General features: G+C 39.3%; 1 protein-coding gene across 1 annotated transcript; it reads right to left on the bottom strand.

Moving 5' to 3' along the window:
• Window positions 1-226: 226 nt before the first annotated feature.
• LOC145421991 (butyrophilin subfamily 1 member A1-like) lies at window positions 227-20,033 on the bottom strand. The gene is made up of 6 exons (XM_080293075.1): window positions 19,876-20,033; window positions 18,058-18,393; window positions 16,872-17,213; window positions 16,741-16,779; window positions 15,762-15,905; window positions 227-409 (listed from the first exon to the last, which is right to left on the bottom strand). The coding sequence occupies exons 1-6, from the start codon at window positions 19,937-19,939 to the stop codon at window positions 282-284; spliced, it is 1,053 nt and encodes a 350-aa protein (XP_080149201.1). The 5' UTR covers window positions 19,940-20,033; the 3' UTR covers window positions 227-281.
• Between the last annotated feature and the right edge of the window lie 1,688 nt (window positions 20,034-21,721).

Genomic DNA, 21,721 nt, shown 5'->3' with positions numbered 1-21,721 from the left:
CTTCTAGACTTCTGATTGGCCAACATTTCTACACGGTTAGGAATATAGCGCCACCTGCTGCTTTGGCATGTTCCTAGCAGCGTTTTCCTTCATTTCTGCCTTTACGTGTGAACGGGATTATTTTTTTAAATGAAAACGGAAAATCTCCGTTTTCAAAAATACCTGTGTACGTGTGGACGTAGCCTAACAGTTTCCTTATAGTTTTTTACTTAAGAAAAACAAAAAATTAATGTCCATGACCACAAACCAACACAGTTTATTTGAGATTAATTTATGTTCTGCTATGAAACCAAGCTGTTGGACAAGTTGTCAGGGTTTGGCTGTTCTTGCTCTTCTCTCAACGGAATGTCTTGTTGCTGTTCCACTTGCTCATTGTTTGGATGATCATTTTGCTCTCCAGTTTGTCTTCCTGTGGAACATAAAACAGGTTATTTGCCTCTCAAAATCGATCATTATCATTGTATGTTCTTTGTGCAGACTGCTCAACATGTGGTGTAGCTTACAATCTCACATCTTAGATTATGTAAACTAGAAATATCTGATATTGAAAGCAATTAAGACTAAAAAGAGAAATTATTAGTATGTTTAATTCAACATGCATGATGGTGGTTTTTTTGCCTCTGAGAGGAGAGGGTCAATAAAATTCACATTGAACAGCTTTTACCTATTTCCGGTAACCAAGCACTACACCTTTCAGTTTTACGATATGTCATATATTTATATTCTTTTAGCAGGCTTATATTTGAACTTTTTTTTTTCGACCTAAATGAATGATCAAGATCATGTAAATAGAAGACTCTTGTAGGTCTCACATCAGAAACCTTTTGTCAAGCAGGTGTATTCATGTCAGTTTGATTTATGTTTATTGCCACCCAACTTGTAAGTGATTTTAATAAATTTACCTCATTGAACTTTTTACTTGATTGTTTACAGATTGCATTGAGGGACGTTAGAATGAAAACTGATAGTGGGTCAAGATTTTTGAAATGTTATATGACAGGAACTGTGGCCAACATTTCTATTTCTATTGCTATATATCAACCTACTAAAATGAATCTGAAGTGAAAAAGTACTATAACATACTGTAACTGTAGCATATCTATCATTATTATTATCATAACTACATAAACTTATACAGCATAACTGAGAAGAAAGTACTTTTCCTTTTACATATCTACATTCAACTTTACACCACTTTGCAAAAAAAAAAAAAAAAAAAAATTAAAACTGCAGAAGAAGAAACGTGAGCCAACATCAGTGCAAAGGCCACAGAAAAACTGCTTTGACCAGTCACGTTAACAGTATGTTTATCATACATAATTAAAAGCATTTACTGCCTGGGCGTTTTGCCTCTGAGCCAGAGAGAGGAGGTCCATGGCGCCATGTAAAATGTATTGGGTAGAAACCACCGAATAACTGCAAAGAGCCTCTATACTACTCGTGCCAACTTTCAGGCCCAAAGCTCTTGCAAGAACGAACCCAAAATAAACAGGACAAGAGGGTCCGTATAAGCCAGAATACAGTTTATTTTTTTAAGAGAAAACACAAAACACTGTAATTCATTATTATCAGGATGTCCTAAAAACTCCCTGAAAAGCCTTCAGTTAATCCAAAATGCTGCAGCAAGAGTACTGACAGAGAGAGAGCATACTTCTCCTGTTTTGGCTTCCCTTCATTGGCTTCCTGTTAAATCCAGAATTGAATTCAAAATCCTGCTCCTCACATACAAGGTCTTAAATAATCAGGCTCCATCTTATCTTAATGACCTTGTAGTACCATATCACCCTATTAGAGCACTTCACTATTGCACTGCAGGCCTACTTGTTGTTCCTAGAGTATTTAGGCTGTCCACCAGCGTGTCCTCTGTTGTTGACTTGGCTGTCTCTGACCACTACTGTGTGTTTTTTAACATCACCGGTTTTATTCAGCGGGAGACCTCGGTGCGAACTGTGAGGAGGCGCTATCTAACCTCTGAAGTGGCTGCAAATTTTACCAGGGTTTTAGACGAATGCCCCCCTGTGATTTTACCTGCACCCTGCGATTTGATTTTTAATCATTTCAACAGCAAACTGAAGAAAAGCCTTGACTCCGTTGCTCCACTCACCACCAAAAGATTAACGTAAAACATGTATCACCCTGGAGAAACGAATAAGTCAAAAAACTCAAAAGAAATTGCAGGGCAGCAGAAAGGAGATGGAGGAAAAATAAAAATACTATCAACCATCAAATATTTTGCGCGCAACTTAAAATGTACAATAATACATTAAGGAATTCAAGAAATTCATACTTCGCCAAAATAATCAGTAATAACAAAAATAATCCCAAGGTCCTCTTTTCCACCATAGATCATTTATTTAACCCTGATTTTAAAAGCTCCCAAAGAACCCCCACAGACTCGCTCTGTGAGCAGTTTGCAGACCACTTCAGGGGAAAGATCAGCGCCATCAGATCTGATATTTTATCTAATCGCGATATGTTTGTAAACACATCTGAGGGCTCGATTGTACCTGAGGAGACACTGGACAGCTTTGTCCTGGTTAATGCTGAGAACCTTCAGAAAGTTTTCTCCACAGTGAGATCCACCACATGTCTTTTAGATCCAATTCCTTCTTCACTCTTTAAAACACTTTATGGATTTTTTGAGGCTGAGCTTTTATACATGATGAATTGCTCTCTTCAGCTGGGTGTCTTCCCTGCTGCCTTTAAAACGGCAGTGGTGAGGCCCCTTCTGAAGAAGAGCAATTTGGATTGTAATGATTTTAATAACTACAGACCTGTATCCAACTTACCATTTTTAAGTAAAATCTTAGAAAAACTTGTTTTTACTCAGATTAATGATTTTCTAAATGATAGACAGATCCTGGAGATATTCCAGTCTGGATTTAGGGTGAACCACAGCACAGAGATGGATCTCCTAAAGGTTTTAAATGATCTTAGATGTAACTGGGATGCCCAAAAGCTCTCAGTCCTGGTGCTACTGGATCTAAGTGCAGCCTTTGATACAGTAGACCACGCTGTTCTTTTAAACAGACTGAAACACATGGTGGGCCTCTCTGGTGCTGTACACAACTGGTTCACTTCCTATCTCTCTGACAGAACTTTTATGGTGAGTATGGATACATGCTCCTCTAAGATCCATAAAATGACATGTGGTGTGCCTCAAGGGTCGGTTCTAGGCCCTGTACTTTTTAATTTGTATATGCTCCCTCTCGGCGGTGTCATCAGGAGGCATGGAGTGAACTTTAACAGTTACGCTGATGACACGCAGCTGTACATCTCCGTGTCTCCTGATGACACCAGACCAATGGATGCCCTTTTTAACTGTATTTTAGATATAAGATCTTGGATGGCAGAAAACTACAGCTTAACCAGGACAAAACTGAAGTTTTAATCGTCGGTCCCGAGGCTCAGAGAGAGAAACTCTTGTCTAAATTAGAGGCATTTTCACTATGTCCTTCGCTACAAGTGAAAAACCTGGGTGTTATTTTTGACTCTGAGCTTGGTTTTATCCCACATGTTAAACATGTAACTAAAATTGGATTTTATCATCTAAAAAATATAGCCAGAGTCCGCCCTATTCTCTCTCGGGCCAACACGGAGATGCTGATGCATGCTTTTATTACCAGTCGCATTGATTACTGTAATGCCCTGCTCTCTGGTCTTCCTAAAAAGAATATTTCAACTTTACAACTTTTGCAAAACTCGGCAGCTCGTGTGCTGACGAAGACCAGAGGGCGGGCCCACATTACACCGGTTTTAGAATCGCTGCACTGGCTCCCCGTGTGTTTCAGGATCGATTTTAAAGTTCTTTTATTGGTTTTTAAATGTCTTAATGGTCTTGGGCCTTCTTATCTCTCAGATCTGCTTTTACCATATGAACCCTCGCGGACCCTGAGGTCCTCTGGTACTGGCCTTTTGATTGCTCCTAAAGTCAGGACACATACTCACGGAGAGGCAGCTTTTCAGTGGTATGGCCCTTGTCTGTGGAACAGCCTGCCGGAGGAGCTCAGGGCCACAGAGAACGTACATGTTTTTAAGAACAGGCTCAAGACCCACCTTTTTAATTTAGCTTTTACTTAGCATTTATTTATTTTATGCTTATTTATTCTATCCTGTTATTTTATTATTAATTTAGGCTTTACCTAATATTTATTGATTTTATTCTTATTCATTTTTTAATCTTCTTACTCTATTTATATTTATATTTATATTGTATCCCGTTCTTATTTATTTTATCGTTTTACCCTGTATATAGCCTATTGTGTCATATCTCCAGTGTTTCCTCGGAGGGGGCTCTCTGCACCGGGGCTGTGATCGACCGTGGCTGCTGGGTCTCTGGGGGTCCTCTCAGCCTAGCTGGGGGGCTCCTTTGCTTCCCTCCTGCTGTGTGCCCAGCCTGGAGGCTGCGGTCTGTGTTAAGTGTTAAGTGTGCGCGCGTGTGTGTGTGTGGGGGGGGGGATATGTGTGTATTCACATCATTTATGTTAATGAGAGTGTGGGGAGTGAGTTGGAGGGTGGGGTGGGCTGCTTTTAACTATGTAAAGCACTTTGTGCTACATTTTTTGTATGAAAAGTGCTTTATAAATAAAGACTGATTGATTGATTGATTAAAAGTAGAATGGGAGGGAGAGCCTTCAGTTTTCAGGCCCCTCTTCTGTGGAACCAGCTTCCAGTTTGGATTCGGGAGACAGACACTATCTCTACTTTTAAGATTAGGCATAAAACTTTCCTTTTTGCTAAAGCATATAGTTAGGGCTGGACTAGGTGACCCTGAATCCTCCCTTAGTTATGCTGCAATAGACGTAGGCTGCCGGGGGATTCCCATGAAGCATTGAGTTTTTCCTTTCTAGTCACCTTTCTCGCTCACTATGTATTAATAGACCTCTCTGCATTGAATCATATCTGTTATTAATCTCTGTCTCTCTTCCACAGCATGTCTTTTATCCTGTCTTCCTTCTCTCACCCCAATCGGTCGCAGCAGATGGCCCCGCCCCTCCCTGTGCCTGGTTCTGCCGGAAGTTTCTTTCCACTGTCGCCAAAGTGCTTGTGATATGATTGTTGGGTCTAATATTGTAGGATCTACTGTACAATACAAAGCGCCTTGAGGTGACTTTTGTTGTGATTTGGCGCTATATAAATAAAATTGAATTGAATTGAATTTCCAACTATTTTCAGGTGTGGATGATAAAGAATTCAGAAACTTTTGTTACGACTGTGGCCGTAATTGTGTGGGGATTTGAGTGTCTAGGTGCTCCTCCGGGTATGTTACGATTTGGCGTTGGTAATGTGTTGTTTTTGCGTGACTGTTATGTGTTTCCTACTTTACTTTGAAAGTCTGTGTCATCTTAGTGTGTTCAGTTTACGTTTCCTTGTCTCGTCAGTTCTAATTTGCCCCAGCTGTGTTTCCCTCCTGTGGTCCATTCCCTGATTGCTCCTTCTATGTATTTAAGCCTTGTGTTTCAGTATGTCATGGTCGCGATCTTCCCCCCTGTTGTAAATAGTTTGACGTTTTGTGTTTTGATGTAAATAAATTCGTTTTGAGACACTTTTTGGGATCTTGGTGGAGAGCCTTAGTGTTTTTCTTTGTAGTTTTATTTTCCTTATCTTTGCTTTTCTACGTTGCACCCCGGTTGCCTAGGCCGGGGTGTAACATATGGGGGCTCGTCCAATCGCTGGAGGGTCCGAGGGCCGCTTCGGCCTCCGTCTGTCTTCGCTGGAGGGCCCGGGGACCGCTTCAGCCGTCCGCCGTCGCTGGAGGGTCCGAGGGAGGGACCGCTTCAGCCGTCTGTCTTCGCTGGAGGGTCCGAGGGCCGGTCCAGCCTTCATCCGCCTCTGCTGGAGGGTCCGGGGGACCGCACCAGCCTTCGTCGTCTGCTGGAGGGTCCGTGGGACCGCTCCAGCCTCCATCAGCTTCGTCTGCCTTCATCCGCCTTCGCTGGGGGGAGGGTCCGTGGGACCGCCCCAGCCTTTGTCGTCGCTGGAGGGTCCGTGGGACCGCTCCAGCCTTCATCCGCCTTCGCTGGAGGGTCCGTGGGACCGCTCCAGCCTTCGTCGTCTGCTGGAGGGTCAGTGGGACCGCTCCAGCCTTCATCAGCTTCGTCTGCCTTCGCTGAGGGGAGGGTCCGTGGGACCGCCCCAGCCTTTGTCGTCGCTGGAGGGTCCGTGGGACCGCTCCAGCCTTCATCCGCCTTCGCTGGAGGGTCCGTGGGACTGCTCCAGCCTTCGTCGTCTGCTGGAGGGTCAGTGGGACCGCTCCAGCCTTCATCGGCTTCGTCTGTCTGGATCAAACTTTTCACTTGGTGTTAAATGTTTGATTTTTTGGGTGGGGGGTATGTTAGGTCTATGCTGGGTCAAGTGTGCTGCCTGTGCAGGTGTTTACCGGTCACAACCCACTGGTGTTCCTTTCCCGAATGTGCAACTCCAATCAAAGACTTATGCGCTGGTCCTTGTTGTTGCAAGATTTTAACTTGGAGATCAGCTACAAGAAAGGGAAGGTTAACGTATTGGCTGACACCCTGTCTAGAGCACTGTCTCCTTGAATTAAACATTTTGGGGTTAATGTTAATTCTTGGGTAAGGGGGTGTTACGACTGTGGCCGTAATTGTGTGGGGATTTGAGTGTCTAGGTGCTCCTCCGGGTATGTTACGATTTGGCGTTGGTAATGTGTTGTTTTTGCGTGACTGTTATGTGTTTCCTACTTTACTTTGAAAGTCTGTGTCATCTTAGTGTGTTCAGTTTACGTTTCCTTGTCTCGTCAGTTCTAATTTGCCCCAGCTGTGTTTCCCTCCTGTGGTCCATTCCCTGATTGCTCCTTCTATGTATTTAAGCCTTGTGTTTCAGTATGTCATGGTCGCGATCTTCCCCCCTGTTGTAAATAGTTTGACGTTTTGTGTTTTGATGTAAATAAATTCGTTTTGAGACACTTTTTGGGATCTTGGTGGAGAGCCTTAGTGTTTTTCTTTGTAGTTTTATTTTCCTTATCTTTGCTTTTCTACGTTGCACCCCGGTTGCCTAGGCCGGGGTGTAACACTTTATTCATGCACTGAATCTTGTGCATGCAATCCCAGACAGAAAACACTTCCAAAAAATCATCCCAGGCCTATATGACAGACAGTGTGTATGTTCTTTTTGTTTTGCATATTTTAATCTATATTTTATTGTGTTGTGGTTGGCAGCGTTTTCTGTTGTTGTTTCACTTTAAATTTGTATAAAAGGAAAAAGCTGAAAATGTAAATAGTTAAAAGTTGAATAGTAAATCTTTTTTTTGTATTTTATAATTTTTTTTTTACATTTTATGTGGAGTATAAATAAAAAGCATATTTACATCGTAAACACATGAATAAAACATTTGTTATACAGTAGTAATTCATTTTGTGTGTAATTTTATATTGTTAATAATAAATGAATTGAAGCAAAAAAAAAACAAAAAAACAACAACCTGAAGAGCCAGCTCTTTCCATTGAGCCTAGCCCAGGGATCTGCAACCTTTAACACCCAAAGAGCCATTTGGACCCGGTTTCCACGCAAAAGAAAACACTGGGAGCCACAAATACTTTTTGACATCTAAAATGAAGATAACACTGTATATATATTGTTTTTTTTTACCTGTATGCTTTGTGTGAACAACTAAGGTGTGTTGCTTATGAAATCCATGAAGTGCTACAGAGAAAATTACATTTTATTTATGTAATTAACACATTTTGAACTCTTAAAGAAATATAACAAAAGGAAAGACACCCAGCTGAACTACAATGATCCATGTAGCAAAGAAAAACTGTTGTGAGCCGCCACCCTTATATCGCCTTTGGGCTTTTAGCGCCTTGATCTGACTTTTAAAAAAATAATTGGGAAAAAAAGCACTATGTTGCTTAAAAATGGAAAATAGATATTTGCAAAATTCTGCCTAAATATGTATTTTACCTGGTTAATGTGTGTGGCGGGGTGTGGTCTGCAGCGCCGCTGCAGGGGAGGAGGACGCACCTGAGCGGCACCCGCAATCACGCCTAGCCGCCTTAAAAGTCTGTGCTCTCTCTGCTCTTGTGTTGTCGGGCTGTGAGCTGAAAAACTACAGCCGGCTGTATGCGTACAGCAGGGGCGGAGCGTGGGGGTGGCTTACTGGGCTTAAGCCCGGGTTGTTTTGTCAGAAGCCCGGGGTCTTTAGGAGTGTAATTTTTTTATAGTTAGATGCCTGGCTGACAACTGTATAAAACTAAAAGTACACACAATATTCGAAGCACATACACTGAAAAAAATGCAATAGGGTGGTTGTTGAATTTGCATAGAATTACTTCATATATCCATCATGACTAATTTAAATTTCACATCTAAACATATTTTTGTCTTTTAATTTTCACATATTTTTTAAGAATATTCATTCTTTTAGAACAAATCATGTTGAAAAGAAACAAGTTAGTCGTGTTTTATCCTCAAGCTCCGCCCCCTGGAAAGGAAAAATCGGCTGCACTGTCCGCCATTTTTGTCTCTCGCTTTGGAAAATCTACTACCATCTGGAGTTTTACACTTGAAGGTAAATAAGATTTTAAAGCTAACACACCAGTGAGAAAGAGTGTAGACCCTTTATATATGTGGACTTTTACTGGGGTGTTGTTATTTTACAGGTATGTGGGCTGTTTATCGAAAACCATGAAAGGCTAATGTTAGGCTCCAGTTAGCTAATGGTAACTGAAATTATGCGATAAGCAAATTAGTAATTAACATATATAATGTGAGTTAATATTGTTTGTATATTCTTTCAGTCTAAATTAACAGACTATTACAAACTTGCATCGGTGTCTGTAGTAAGTGGTGGTACCTGCAGTGTCTTAACCATTAAACAAGCTAATGTAGGGCCGGGATATGACTAGTTTGTTGAAACATGTCTGCTGCCAATGTGACTGCTCACACACGGTAACATTACCAGCACATAGCCACAGCCGCTATAAACATGCTGAAAGGTCAATCTAGCTTCTGTAGTCAGCAGCTGGAAGACTCAACACAGACCCAAGATTCAGTGTAACGGTTATCTAAATGTTGTGTGTCCTGTTTGTAAGCCCAGAAAAAGAAATTAAATAAAATGATGACCTTGAGCTTCAAGCTAATGTAAGCGTAATGCTATAGCATAAAGCGACTAATGCAATGATGAGGTCGTTAAATTAGTAAAAATACAGTAAATATATCCAACATGAATCATTTATCTTTTTGGTCTAAACATAATTAAGTCTCACGCCTTTCACTTGTTTTAGAAGGATGTTCAGTCTTTTAAAACCAGTCATATCAAAATAACAGAAAATAGTTATGTTTTCTGTTGAAACCCCACCCCCCGGGTGTGTTCTGCGAGGGAAAATTCACTGTGGCGGTCCGCCATTTTTGTCTTCGCTTCGTTTACGTTTGGTGCTGAGCTTTACTTTGTCGAGGTAAACTGAAAACTACATGTTTGAGAGGAAACGAAGAGAACATCCATTAGATGGGGAAGTTTTTCCTCATGAATTGCTGTTGAGCAACATAATGTAAAAAACAAGTCATTCCTTAAGTTAACTAACGATAATGCTAGCTTAAGCTGCGGGACAATATTATGTGCATTAGCTTTTTTTCAGTGTGTGCCCAGTCACATTCGCTTGTTTTTTCTCAGTGAATACAGACTAACAAACTTGTGTCCATTTAGTTAACTGGGGGTCTCCACTAAAGTCGGTTTATTTAGGGCATGACACCTATGCAGTACTCATTAGGAGAGGAAGTGCATGACGTGGGGCTTTATTTCATGTTCTGGGGCAGTGAATGAAATGTACTGATAACATGTTAAAGACACACAAAAACCCAACAAATTATTTTAACTGATTTATAGAGAGACTGAGAGGAGGGCTTAAAGAGATAAAAATAAAGACAATATAAATATGTTAAATGTATTTTTTCTGTATCGATATATGGTGCTTATCCCTGCTGAAGGGCAGATTGGTGTTGCTTCAGAACAATTCTCTAGCGCTGTTACGTAGAGGTGTTACAGTTAAGGTTTTAATAACATTATTTTATTTACTAGTGAAGATTTGCATATGTTATCTCACATTCTGTAAGGTAAGTTTTCTGGAAAAGTCAAATTAACTAATTTAACTAAGTATTAATGAAAGACCTTGATGTGTATATGACAATAATAGATGTAGTTTCTGGGTCATTTGGCAGAACTGCAAAATGGCCAGAAGGAGGCAACTGCTGTGGTTGCAAACAGGCTTTGGGTGGTATGGAAGTAAGGGCAACTATGGAACTGCTCAGCAACATGGGACTCATAGCTAATAAATAGTTATATGACAAAAAATAACAACTTTGTGTGGATGTAACCTTGTGAGATTTGAGATTTTGACAGCATTTTTATGTGACAACTTCTCTTTTTAGATAAATGCAGAGTTTAAGCGCATTATCACCATGCCACTGCAGTCCAGATTACTCTCGCAGATAGATGTGCTCTCTGACAAACTAATAAAGGTCTTCAAAAGGCGAGGAGGAAAAATAGGAAGAAGACGTCAGAACATTCTGGAGCCCACGGCCCAGGTAAGAAGAAAATTAATTTGTGTATACACTTTAGGGAAAATAATAATTTTAACAAAATGCTGCTTGTCACTCTATGCCAGGAGTATGTTGAAAATCACCTGGGATTTTCACAATTTACCATGGGTGCGGTTTTTTTTCTTCTTTTACCTGCATTAGAACTATGTGTGGAGTTCATAGTTGAACACCTCTCTATGCTCTGACAGTATTCTGCTTCTTTGCATGGAGATTTCACTTCATGCATTACCTTTTTGAGCATTCTGAGGACTCAAATCACATGCTTTAATGAATCCATTTTTTTTCACCTAATGTGTTAATGTTAACATTTTTTGGAATAGTGACACAGATTAAAATAAGATTTGGTATAATGTTCTTTGACCAGTGTTCTGTTTAATTAAATTTTGGAATTCTGCATTTTCTAGGCCACAGATGAAGCCATTATCCAACGATCTAATAAGGAAACAACCATGGGAATTTACATCATAAAGTCAAGAGATGCCAATGGCAGCCCTGAGGACATCGGGATAGTCCTTGAAGGCCAGAGAGTCTGGCAGGATTTGGATAACTATACCCTAGCAGCTGCAATGCTGTTTGGACTAATGTACACTTTGAACCTCACCTACCCACCGGAGAAGTATACCTTCGAGGTATTATAGAAACTGGTTATGGAGCTCAAAAGGAACAGCCTTTCAAAGAAGGCCCAGGTTTTCAGGACCAGACTGTACGATTGAACAGTTTTCCAGTTATGATGTGGGAACAACATGTTTACCTCTTCGAATATGTACCATCCTTTCTTTTAAGCCAGCACTGGTAAAGCTGCAGTACATAGTGAAACTTATTTTTCTGGCACTTTTCAACTTGGGGCCTTTATTACTGCAGTTTTCACTTTTCAAGCCATGGCTCTTTTAAAAAAAAATTCAAACTTTAAATGTCCATTTTTCTCAATGGAAATGGTGCCTTGCACCAATTTCACCAGTTTGCAATTTTTTTTCCCAAGGTGCACCACTACAAACAGATTGCATCGTCTAGTATTAGTGATTGTGATGTTTAGTGATAGAAGCAAGCCAATACTAATCAGTTTAGGTCTCTTGGTTGTGTGCCTGTGGGTTATAATGTTATTTTAAGTCTCTTCTTTGTGTCATTTTAATAATTACACCCCTGTTGCCATATTACCTTATGGCTCTTACATTTAAAAAACTATTTTTTACATAAGCGCGATGTCATAAGGCCCCACAATGTTGAATTCAGGTTACAGCAGATAACTTTGAGGAATGTTGTGGAATGTTTTTCAAGAGATGCATTGTACAAATATGACTAATGTATATTTTGGAAGCCTGAATTGAAAGTCCATTGTTACAACTGTGTAGTATTTTGAAAAATACAGGTCATTGTACAAAAATGTTTTTCTTAATTCTTTGATTGAAGAGAAAGTGTACAGTACATACAGTAAGATCAGCCTTAATTTAGTTTTATTTATTGAACACTCAATTATATATTAGATTATATATTATATAACAACAACTTAATTTCGTGCAACCGATTACAATAATTTTTTTATGTTTATCCCACTGATTATTTTTTTCAGTGTGCACTATGCACACTGTGGGAATTTACGACTGTGCGTGAATCCCCCCTGATATTGGTATGATCTGAGCTCAGGCACTAAGTGACTGAGCGAGAGGGCGGGGCAGCTGCTGCCTGTGAGTGCGCTGTTGGAGAAACGGAACCAGCCATACTAAGGAGAGCTTAAGTTTGAGCAGGTACTAAAGCAAATCATTCGTACTGTACAAATAATGTAAATATGACGGTGCATCACGAAAGATTGATATCAAACTGATCACTTGACCAATATTATGTTACTTGCTCTTCAAGTGAATCAACAAATGGTGAAATGAAAAGCCGAACAAATGCTATTTTTTAGAGAGTCTTAGCTTATGTGTGTTTATTTCATATTTTCAGTTCTTACCCTCCCCGACTAAATCGGTTTCAGTTATGTACTGAAATATAAGAATGGACATTAGAGGCTTCTTTCAAAGAAAAAACTCAGGTAAATGTTATTTTATATATTATGCTTTGTATGTTGTTCAGTATATTTCTAGGCAAAACAAGAGGGATTTCAGTACACAGCAGGATATTCACATTTGTAACCAGATATTTACACTTTAGGGAGAAAACATAAAACATTTTTACTGTACAACATCAATTTAGAGTAAACTTTTGTTTTAGATAAATATTGAAATATCTTTTGAATTAGTTAAATGTCAGAATAAAGAGAGACAGAGCTGTCTATTTATTATCACTTTGATCAAATTTAGGAGTGCATGTACACTAAGTTTATTGTTAATTAATAAGAAAACTCCAGACGATTCCATTCTGAGCTGAAGAAGCTTCTGATAGGTTAGTAAAGTCCATGTGAGTAAACTGGTGGCACAGCTGTGGACGCATATAAGGCAAAACACAGAGCCTGTTTCTGTGACATGGGAAAATCAAGAGATGTCAAACAAAACACCAGGAAAAGAACTGTGGAGCTCCATAAGTGTGGCTCAGTTTTGAATACAATTTGGTGCCATTTGCAATTAAGAAATACAGATAGTTTCTCTCTTTACTCTTAAAGTTAACAAATATGTTTTTTATATTTATCAATCTAAAAAAAATAAACATTTAGTCTGATTTGATGTTACAATTAAAAAAGTGTTTGTGTTTTGATCTGAAGAGTTTGTAAATATCTGTATATTTGATGATTGTCAGCACAAAGAGGGAGAGAGAGGAACAGAGAGGAACAGAGAGGGAGATGGAGAATGAGGACAGAACAGAGATGGAACAAGAGCAGGTGAGACACACATGTTAGTCAAATGGTCGTTTGCCAAAAGTATCACCGTATCATAGGTCCTCATGTATCTCGTACCTAGTGTTTCTTTTTAGGCTTGTTATTTTTCAAATTCTGTATTTATTAAGTTATGCAGGCTTGTTTGCACAACAAGGCTGAATAATTATATAAACTTTTCTCAATCTAAATATTGTACTTTGGTAGAATTAAAAATTAAGTGTAGTGCAGGTCTATGATGATTTTTAGTGCTACTATCATCTAGTTCTGATTCTGGTTCTGTCTTGGTTAAGTCCTCAGTAGTCCTGATTTTGAACTGTTGTAGTCCTGTTTTAATTCCGGATCAGTTCTGGATCTGGTTGAATTGGGGTTTAGTCCTCGCGTCTTGATACAGCCTCGACTTTGTTCTGCCTTGCTGCTTAATTAAAAAACTAGTTCAAGGTGTCCTGCATATGTGATATATATTTTTCCCTATATGAAGTCATTCTTTTTTGAACAAAACTCAAAACAGAGCCAATTAATCTTTCAGTCATTTCTAACTACAAGTTTAAAAAAAGAACTAAACACAAATAACATACACTTCAGCTAAATACTTCTAATTTATTTTCCCAAACCACGCAGAGCCGCAATATAAGGACAAAAGAGCCGCATGCGGCTCCGGAGCCACAGGTTGCCGACCCCTGGTCTAGCCAAAGGAGCCAGTTCTCTAAAAAGAGCCAAAATTCCCATCACTAGTTCATGTTCTAAAACTCTCCAATGTTGCTGAATCACAACAATTCTGCAATTGCTGTAAAAATGGGCGGGCCAAAATTCTTCAACAGCGCTGTAAAAGACTCATTGCAAATGCTTGACTGTGTTTGTTTGTACTAAGGCTGGCCCAGTGTGGTTATTAGGTCTAGAAGGCAATCACCTTTTAACACACTTTTTAAGCAGGTTTGTGACTCAGGACTCGCTCACCCCCTCCCTCCTGTGCTGAATCATAGAGCGAACGAATCACTCACTCACTCACCCCCTCCCTCCTGGCTCACAGCTTCTTCTTCTTCTTGGTTGGCAACCAATGTTAAGGCGCATTACCGCCCCCTGGCTCACAGCTCAGTGGACATTTAGATGAGAAAATATATATTTGACACATTTAAGGAAAATACTAATAAAATAAAAATAAACAAAATAAATGTTTATTAAGCAATTTTGATAGGAAATTGCTTAATTTTAGAAATGTTTTTGCTGTTTTTTGCTCTATAAAATAGTTGTTTTCTTTTAGAATCACTCATCTTAGCAGTAGGATATACATGAAAATGTAAATTTTTTGCACTCTCTGGTCAACTGACTCAGTGAATCAAATGATTCAAAAAATCCGATTCACTTTGGTGAGTGACTCATTAAAACTCGATTCAGTAAAAAGAATCAAATTTACCATCACTATTTGTGAAACCGTCTATCAGGAACCTAGGGGTAACTTTTGATTCCGCTCTCACATTGGATGTTCATGATGTTCATTGAACTTCCACAGCCCTATGTCCTTAGCAGGTCCCTGAGGTCATACAAGGCTGAGGACTAAGGGAGACAGAGCTTTTGTGTCACGGTTCTGGGTCCGTTGGACCCAGTATTTTGAGTTTATTATGTTTTGGTTTAATTTTGCATCATGGATTGTTTTCTTGTTCTCTTGTTGTGATTGTGATGATGATGATTATTATTAGAGTTTCATGTTTCTGTTATCCATGTTTTAGGAATTGTGGTTTCATGTATAGTTCAGTTCCATGTGTCATTTTCTGTCTCTGTGTTGAGTCTGTGGCTCTGAGTTGTGATTCATGTTTCCTGTTTTATTGTGAAAGTCTTTGTCTTATGTTAGTGTGTGCCGCTTTGTTCCCTCTGTCTCATTAGCCCTGATCTCTCCCAGCTGTGTCTCCCGCCTGTTGCCGATTCCCTCGTTACTACCCTGTGTATATAAGCCCTGTGTTTTCCTGTGCTTGGTGTTGTGTTGTACCCGCAGATCCTGCCTGTGTGTTCCTGCTTGGTTTCATGGGTTGGTTTTTGTTTCATGCCAGCAATAAAAGCTGTGGTTTTGAGTTACGTTTTGTCTCGGAGTCCTGCATTTGGATCCACATTTCCACCTGCCCGCACACAGAGCCCTGACATTTTGCCACTATGAGCCCCAGACTATGGAACTCCCACTGAGCTTAAGATCTTTGGATTCAGTAGTCTCTTTTAACAACCAAAAACACATCTTTTTAGAATTGCCTTTGGATAACTTTTTTCTGTTTTTGTTTTATGCATTGTTATCTCTGTATGAAGCACCTTGTGACCTTTTGTCTAGAAAGGTGCTATATAAATACAATTTTAGGACATCATTGTAGGACTTTTTTTTAAATGAAAATTAAAAGAGAAGAAAACTGTGACTTACGGTTTTGCCAACATTTCCAGATGTACCAAGCAATGAAAGCAATGATGACAGCAGGGAAGACAGCAGTGCAGACAGCAGTGATGACAGCAGTGATGACAGTAGTGTCATCAGCACCATCAGTGTTTTTAGTGCTATTATTATTAACTGAAAAAACCCCAGAATAAATATGTTACATTTCTTTGTTTTTTTTAACCATAGACTTCCAAAACAACACTCAACCATCAATTTTCCACACCTGCTTCTCCTGCTTGTGTGAACTGTTGGAATCAAATTGTTAAACGTTGTCATTGTGTTGCTTAAATTTGTAAGTCTTAGTTTAAGCAGCAGGATCAAAGACATTCCTTTGTCTTTGACCACCTCTCCAACCAGTTTGTTGGTGGGGGAGGCCGAAGTGTTTTATTATAGGGACATCCTATCTGAAGGTCCTGTTTTCTTGTGTAGTAAGCTTCCTGCTTTTATGACCCTTTTGTGGGCAGGAGGTCACACAAAGGCACCCCCAAACACAAACACACATTCTCGCACATACATACATGCACACACACACATGCTTATATGTGCACACACATACACACATAGTGCCTTGTCTTTTGTGACCATAGGGGGATTTTACAATGGGAGGTGCTTGTGTGTACTGTAACTGTTTTCAATAAAAGGGAGGCCAGAGTCGAGGTCGTCTGTGGTTGGATTCAGAGCGCTTTCCTGAGACACCAACAGGGGCTTCCCTTGCTAGCAAGTAAAATTGATAGATCGCTGATTGTCTTGTTTCCTTTGTTAACGAGAATAAGTTTCTAAACCAGCCTGTGGAAGCGCAGACCCAACATGAACAGAGTAACAATAACATAATTGTTACAGACACAGTTGTTAAACACAAACAACTGTGTCATTTGTTTTATTTACATTGTATCTGAACAGACATCACAGGGAACAAAGAAGCTAACTGTGCTGGTGATATCTCATTAAGCAACAAATATTTACTTACTTGATCCATTAAACTGTTTTGTATCATGTTTTGCTGCATCTGTTGAAAAGTATTTTAATTTTGTTAAAATGCAGAAAAAAATATATTTTTAAAAAAATATTTTGAATATGCATTACATCAGCTGTGCTTACCAACTTTTAGTGTAATGTTCCCCTTTCTGACTTGACTATGAAGTTTGGGAACATAGCAGATATACAGCCCTTCATCTTCTTTGCTCACATTTCTCAGCAATAAGGAAATGTTGCCTTTCCCGATTTCATCACAGAAGAGATATGTTCTGTTTATAAAGTGACTGTTCTGCTGATTTGGATCATGTTTCATACTTCGATAAACATGCACATAAGTTTTATTGCGTCTCCACTCCACTGTGAGAGTCGACACATTAAATGGGGGTTCCAGGTGACATGGCAGAATGACGTCCTCACCGACATTTGCTTTCACTGGTTCATCTGAGCCAATCACATCAGACTCTCCTGCAAAACAAACATTCAATCAAATGATGGATGAAGTGGAATAAAATGTACAGATATAAAATGTACTAGCCAAAACAATACAATACAATAAATAAACCTACAGCATGGAGTGAACAGAAATTTAAGCATGTGCTTTCACTCAAAGCACAGACTGAAAAATAACATTTAAAAATCAGACTCATTAAGATTTAATTTAGCAATGGTTGTGAATAATTAAATGAGCAGCAGCCAATTCTAGATTAAAAAAAATACGCTAAAGAATAGCACATAAAATACAGTAGCTTAATAATATGTCTAAAGCAAGTAGGTCAATAAATACAGTGAGTTTAAAACATTTAGACTGATTCAGATTGGATAGTAAGAAAATCACTGAGACTCTCAAAGTTGACAGAGAACTTGAAACCTGCCTTTTGAACTTAATTTTCATCAAAAAATGTGCATTTCTGTTCTCATTACATTTTTAGTGACACAAAAATATCAACTTTATGACCTAAAGCAGTCTTAAGATGTAATTTAGACAGCTTGCTACAAAGATACTGCCAGGAGATTTTACATGCTCTTCTTCTCATCGCAGCTACATGTCTGCCAAATCTCATTTGCTCTCTGTTTATTACAGAATTATAGTGATGATAGCAGCCTTAAGGCACTGGCCACAACTGCACTGACTCTGCTATAAGGTAGAAGAGGTGAAATGTATGGGACTGATAACCACAAATTATGACCTTTCAATAGGCGGACCACATCAAAATGAACTGAAAGAAAATACTCAGACAGTTTATATCAGTTTCCTCAATAGTCATAGTTCAAAGTTTGGGTAATTTTAATATTTGCACCACATACTAACCAACAGTGAGGTTAACATAACAACTTTTCTCCACATTATCAGTGATAAAGGAGCATTTGTATCTCCCGGTGTCAGTGAGTTTTAGTGAGGTCAGCATCAGTGACAGATTTCCTTTGGTTAACGCCTCCTGGGAGAGAGCAGTCCGTGCTTCAAAATGCTCTCTCTGTGCTCCAGGATTATATTTTCCATTTTGACAAAGGATTACAACGTCATTCCCACAAGTCCACTTTACTGTCTCAGATGCTGCGTTCAGTGGGGGCTTAAGGTAGCACTGCAGGAGGACATGTTCACTGTATACTGCTTGTACTGGCTCAGAAGAGCAAATAATCTGAGGTTCTGTTAAAAAAGTAAAAAAAAACAAATGTTACATTAGGATTGGACACATTTTTGGCCAACAATCTACATCAAACTTAAGAACAAGATGGGTGAGGAGTCAAATTTACTGTGTGCAGGCAGGAATGGTGGACCCAAAAGTGCAGACTCACGGCAGGCAAAAGTGCAGTCAAAACTGTTTTATTGCTGACACAACAAAAATACTAAAGTGAAAATACAAAATACCTAAACAGGCTGGCAGACAAACAGAACACACAGCACAGAATGAGGAAGACCATGACACAGAGCTAACGAGACAAGGGACGCAAAACCAGACACAGACTATCAACACAAAACCGGAAACATAACACTGAGATACGGATTTGACAAAGGGATACACTTACACTATACATTGTCAATAAAATCATTAACATTTTTCAGAAACTGGCAAATTTTTTTTAGATGTTTGCTTCTCTGGTAATTGCTATGACTGCTTCACCCCCCCTCTCTCTCTCTCTCTTGCTATATGTATGTGTGATTAAATTTAATGTTTATGTATGAACTCTGAATCAGAAAAAAAAATGCATGCTAAGTGTTATGAATAAACACTAAGAAGCAACTGTCATGGATCGCTGTGTGGCAAGCAGGAGGAGGACCCAAATGCAAAACTCACAGACACGGGGATGAACTCGAGAAACACAGCTTTAATGCTGGCACGGCAGAACATAGGAAATACAAAACTAAAGTGGGAAAAGTAAACTAACACTCGCAGGTAGACACAGGAAGATCCACACAACATGAGGGAGAATGCGACACAGAACTGAGGGAGACGCAGACATAAATACACCAAGGGTTAACGAGCGGAGTGGGAGCACATGGGGAACACAGGTGACACTGATAATAATCACGAGACATGGCAGGAGTGAACACAACACTGACGGGGAGACGGGCGAGGCGAAACAGGAAGTACAGAGGTACAGACAGGAGGAGAGAGAGCACGAGTAGAACACCAACATAACGGCCAGGGGAGACACGGAATAAACACGAAAGGGGACGAGGGCTCATGAATACACAGAGGGGCACACAGGGGGTGAGAGTCATAAAGGGAAAGCACTCAGGGAACAACACAACAGGGCAACTCAGGAAACAGAGCCTAAACAGGGAACTGAATACAAAGATACATGAGAACTAAGAATACTGGGCCAACATGGCCCAGGACCGTGACAGCAACGAAATTTTAATTGCGTTACTTAAATTGGGAAGGCTGTAGCTCAAAAGGTAAGGCGGGTCATGTACTGATTAGAAGGTTAGAGCTTCGATTCTTTCCTGCACCTGTATGCCAAATATTCCTGGGCAAGATTCTAACACAAAGTCGCTAGACAGAAAGAACTTAAGCACGGAGAAAGTGTGTGTTTGGGTTTGGATGAGGCATGTATTTATAAAATGTACGTGTATGAAGTGCTTTGGTGGGGTTTTTTATAAAAAGATGAAAATATGTTTACTCACGTGTAGCTTCCAAGACAAACTGGTGACTGCAGACTGACAGCAAAACAAAAACCGTTAGATCCATTCAAAAGAACAAGAATAACATGTCTTCTTATCAAAAACCAAAAGACTAAACTGTGGCTCGTGACTTGTGAACAGAAAGAGAAAGAAAACAAAAGAAAAAGGAGATGCTGCGATTAACTTTTGCTTTCAAGTCCCCGCCTATTGGCACAGTTTAACTCCACTGTAGAAAATATAATCTAATGAGAGGGAAGTATCACGGCTGGATTTCTAATCTGGCATTTGCAAAGTGCACTAACACACTCGTGGCTCAATATATATATTTTCCTTATCCGTAAATTATAAAGGTTACGGACCAACTGGCACCAAGGTGTGCCAAAAAAGTGATGAAAAAACTTTCATTAACATAAAAAAATAGTTTTTCAAGTGAAGGCAGCATAATTTCTAATATATATAACATCACTCTGCCCTTAACTCATTATACTCACAGTCATGCTATTTTTTTTTTTAATGTCCCACGTATTCCTCTGAATTTCCTAGTTTCTGGAGTTGTGGCATATTGCATTTGAGAGCATATCAATAATGCTGAATATCTAAGTCTTGAGTCCTGTGTTTAGGTCCATTTCCTGCCAGCACCACCTTGCTAAAATGCCAGGGCTAACTTTTAATTTTCAATTTATCAATATATTATTTATTTCAATATATTTTTGTCCAGAACAGACCTACTCTAAATCATCTGACCCTTTTTGAACTGTATTCTGTATCAAAAACACTTAATTGAGTGTCCAGGTGATTATCCACAACAAAGTACTTTAAACATTTTAATTAATTGTTTTCATTTCAGTTATTCATTCATAATCATTTTAATTCAGAGCCTAAGAATTATGAGCTGCACTGTCCTCAACCTTTGCCCCTCCTGGATTCATGCTTTCTCCTGTATTGTTTAAGTCTTTTTTGGACATGAATGATCCCCTCCTCATTTCCCTGTACACAAAGTGGAAAGTTTCCACCATTAAAGTCAGTAATATATACATTAGAATAGTACTACCTGTATTCCTTGCAAGTTCACCTTTCCACTTGTCTCCCTCTCATTAACACACATAACATGTATTCTGTATTGCTTCTACTGACTTTTATTCCTCTTCTCTCCAGAGCATACCCCCACCTGTCCAGGCTCTCTTGCACCTATTCTCTACTCTCACTATTTGATTCAGTTTAATTCAACTTAATTTACCTAGTGTCAAATCCCAATAACAGTTGTTCAAAGCACTTTATATAGTAAGGTAAAGACCCTACAATAATACAGAAAAAAACCCAAGCAGGAAGCAGTTTGTGGCAGTGGGGGGAAAAAAATCTCCTTCTAGGAGTAAGAAACCTCCTGGAGAACGAGACTGCAGGAGGGCAGCCAACTGCTATAACTGGTTGGGATAAGGGGAAGGAGAAGAAGGAATATTACAGATTACAGATTATTTCTCCATAAACCATGGAGACTTCTGCCTGACCTTACCTCTCAGCCTGTCCATCACCACAACAACAATGATGATCCCGGACGTAACCCCACCCTTACCTTGAACACATTTCTCCTACCTAACCTTAACACTGTCCTCATGCATGGCCTACACCACCCTCAAATACACCAAAAAAAGTCCATGTTGGATTTATTTAATTCAATAGTGGACATTGGTTGCACACAAATGTTTTGCTTTGGCGAAAACTTAAACAACTGAGTTAAATTTACACAAGTTATTCATATTCAATAAACCTGTGCATTTTGTGTTCATAAAACCCGATTGAAACATGTTTAGATGAAGTAAGTTGAGCTCTTGGAATATTTTGATCCTTCAAA

This window comes from Astatotilapia calliptera, chromosome 3 (assembly GCF_964374335.1).
Source record: "Astatotilapia calliptera chromosome 3, fAstCal68.1, whole genome shotgun sequence".
NCBI lineage: Eukaryota > Metazoa > Chordata > Actinopteri > Cichliformes > Cichlidae > Astatotilapia > Astatotilapia calliptera.
Note: the sequence above shows the minus strand (reverse complement) of the source record. Positions and strands in the feature narration are given on the sequence as shown.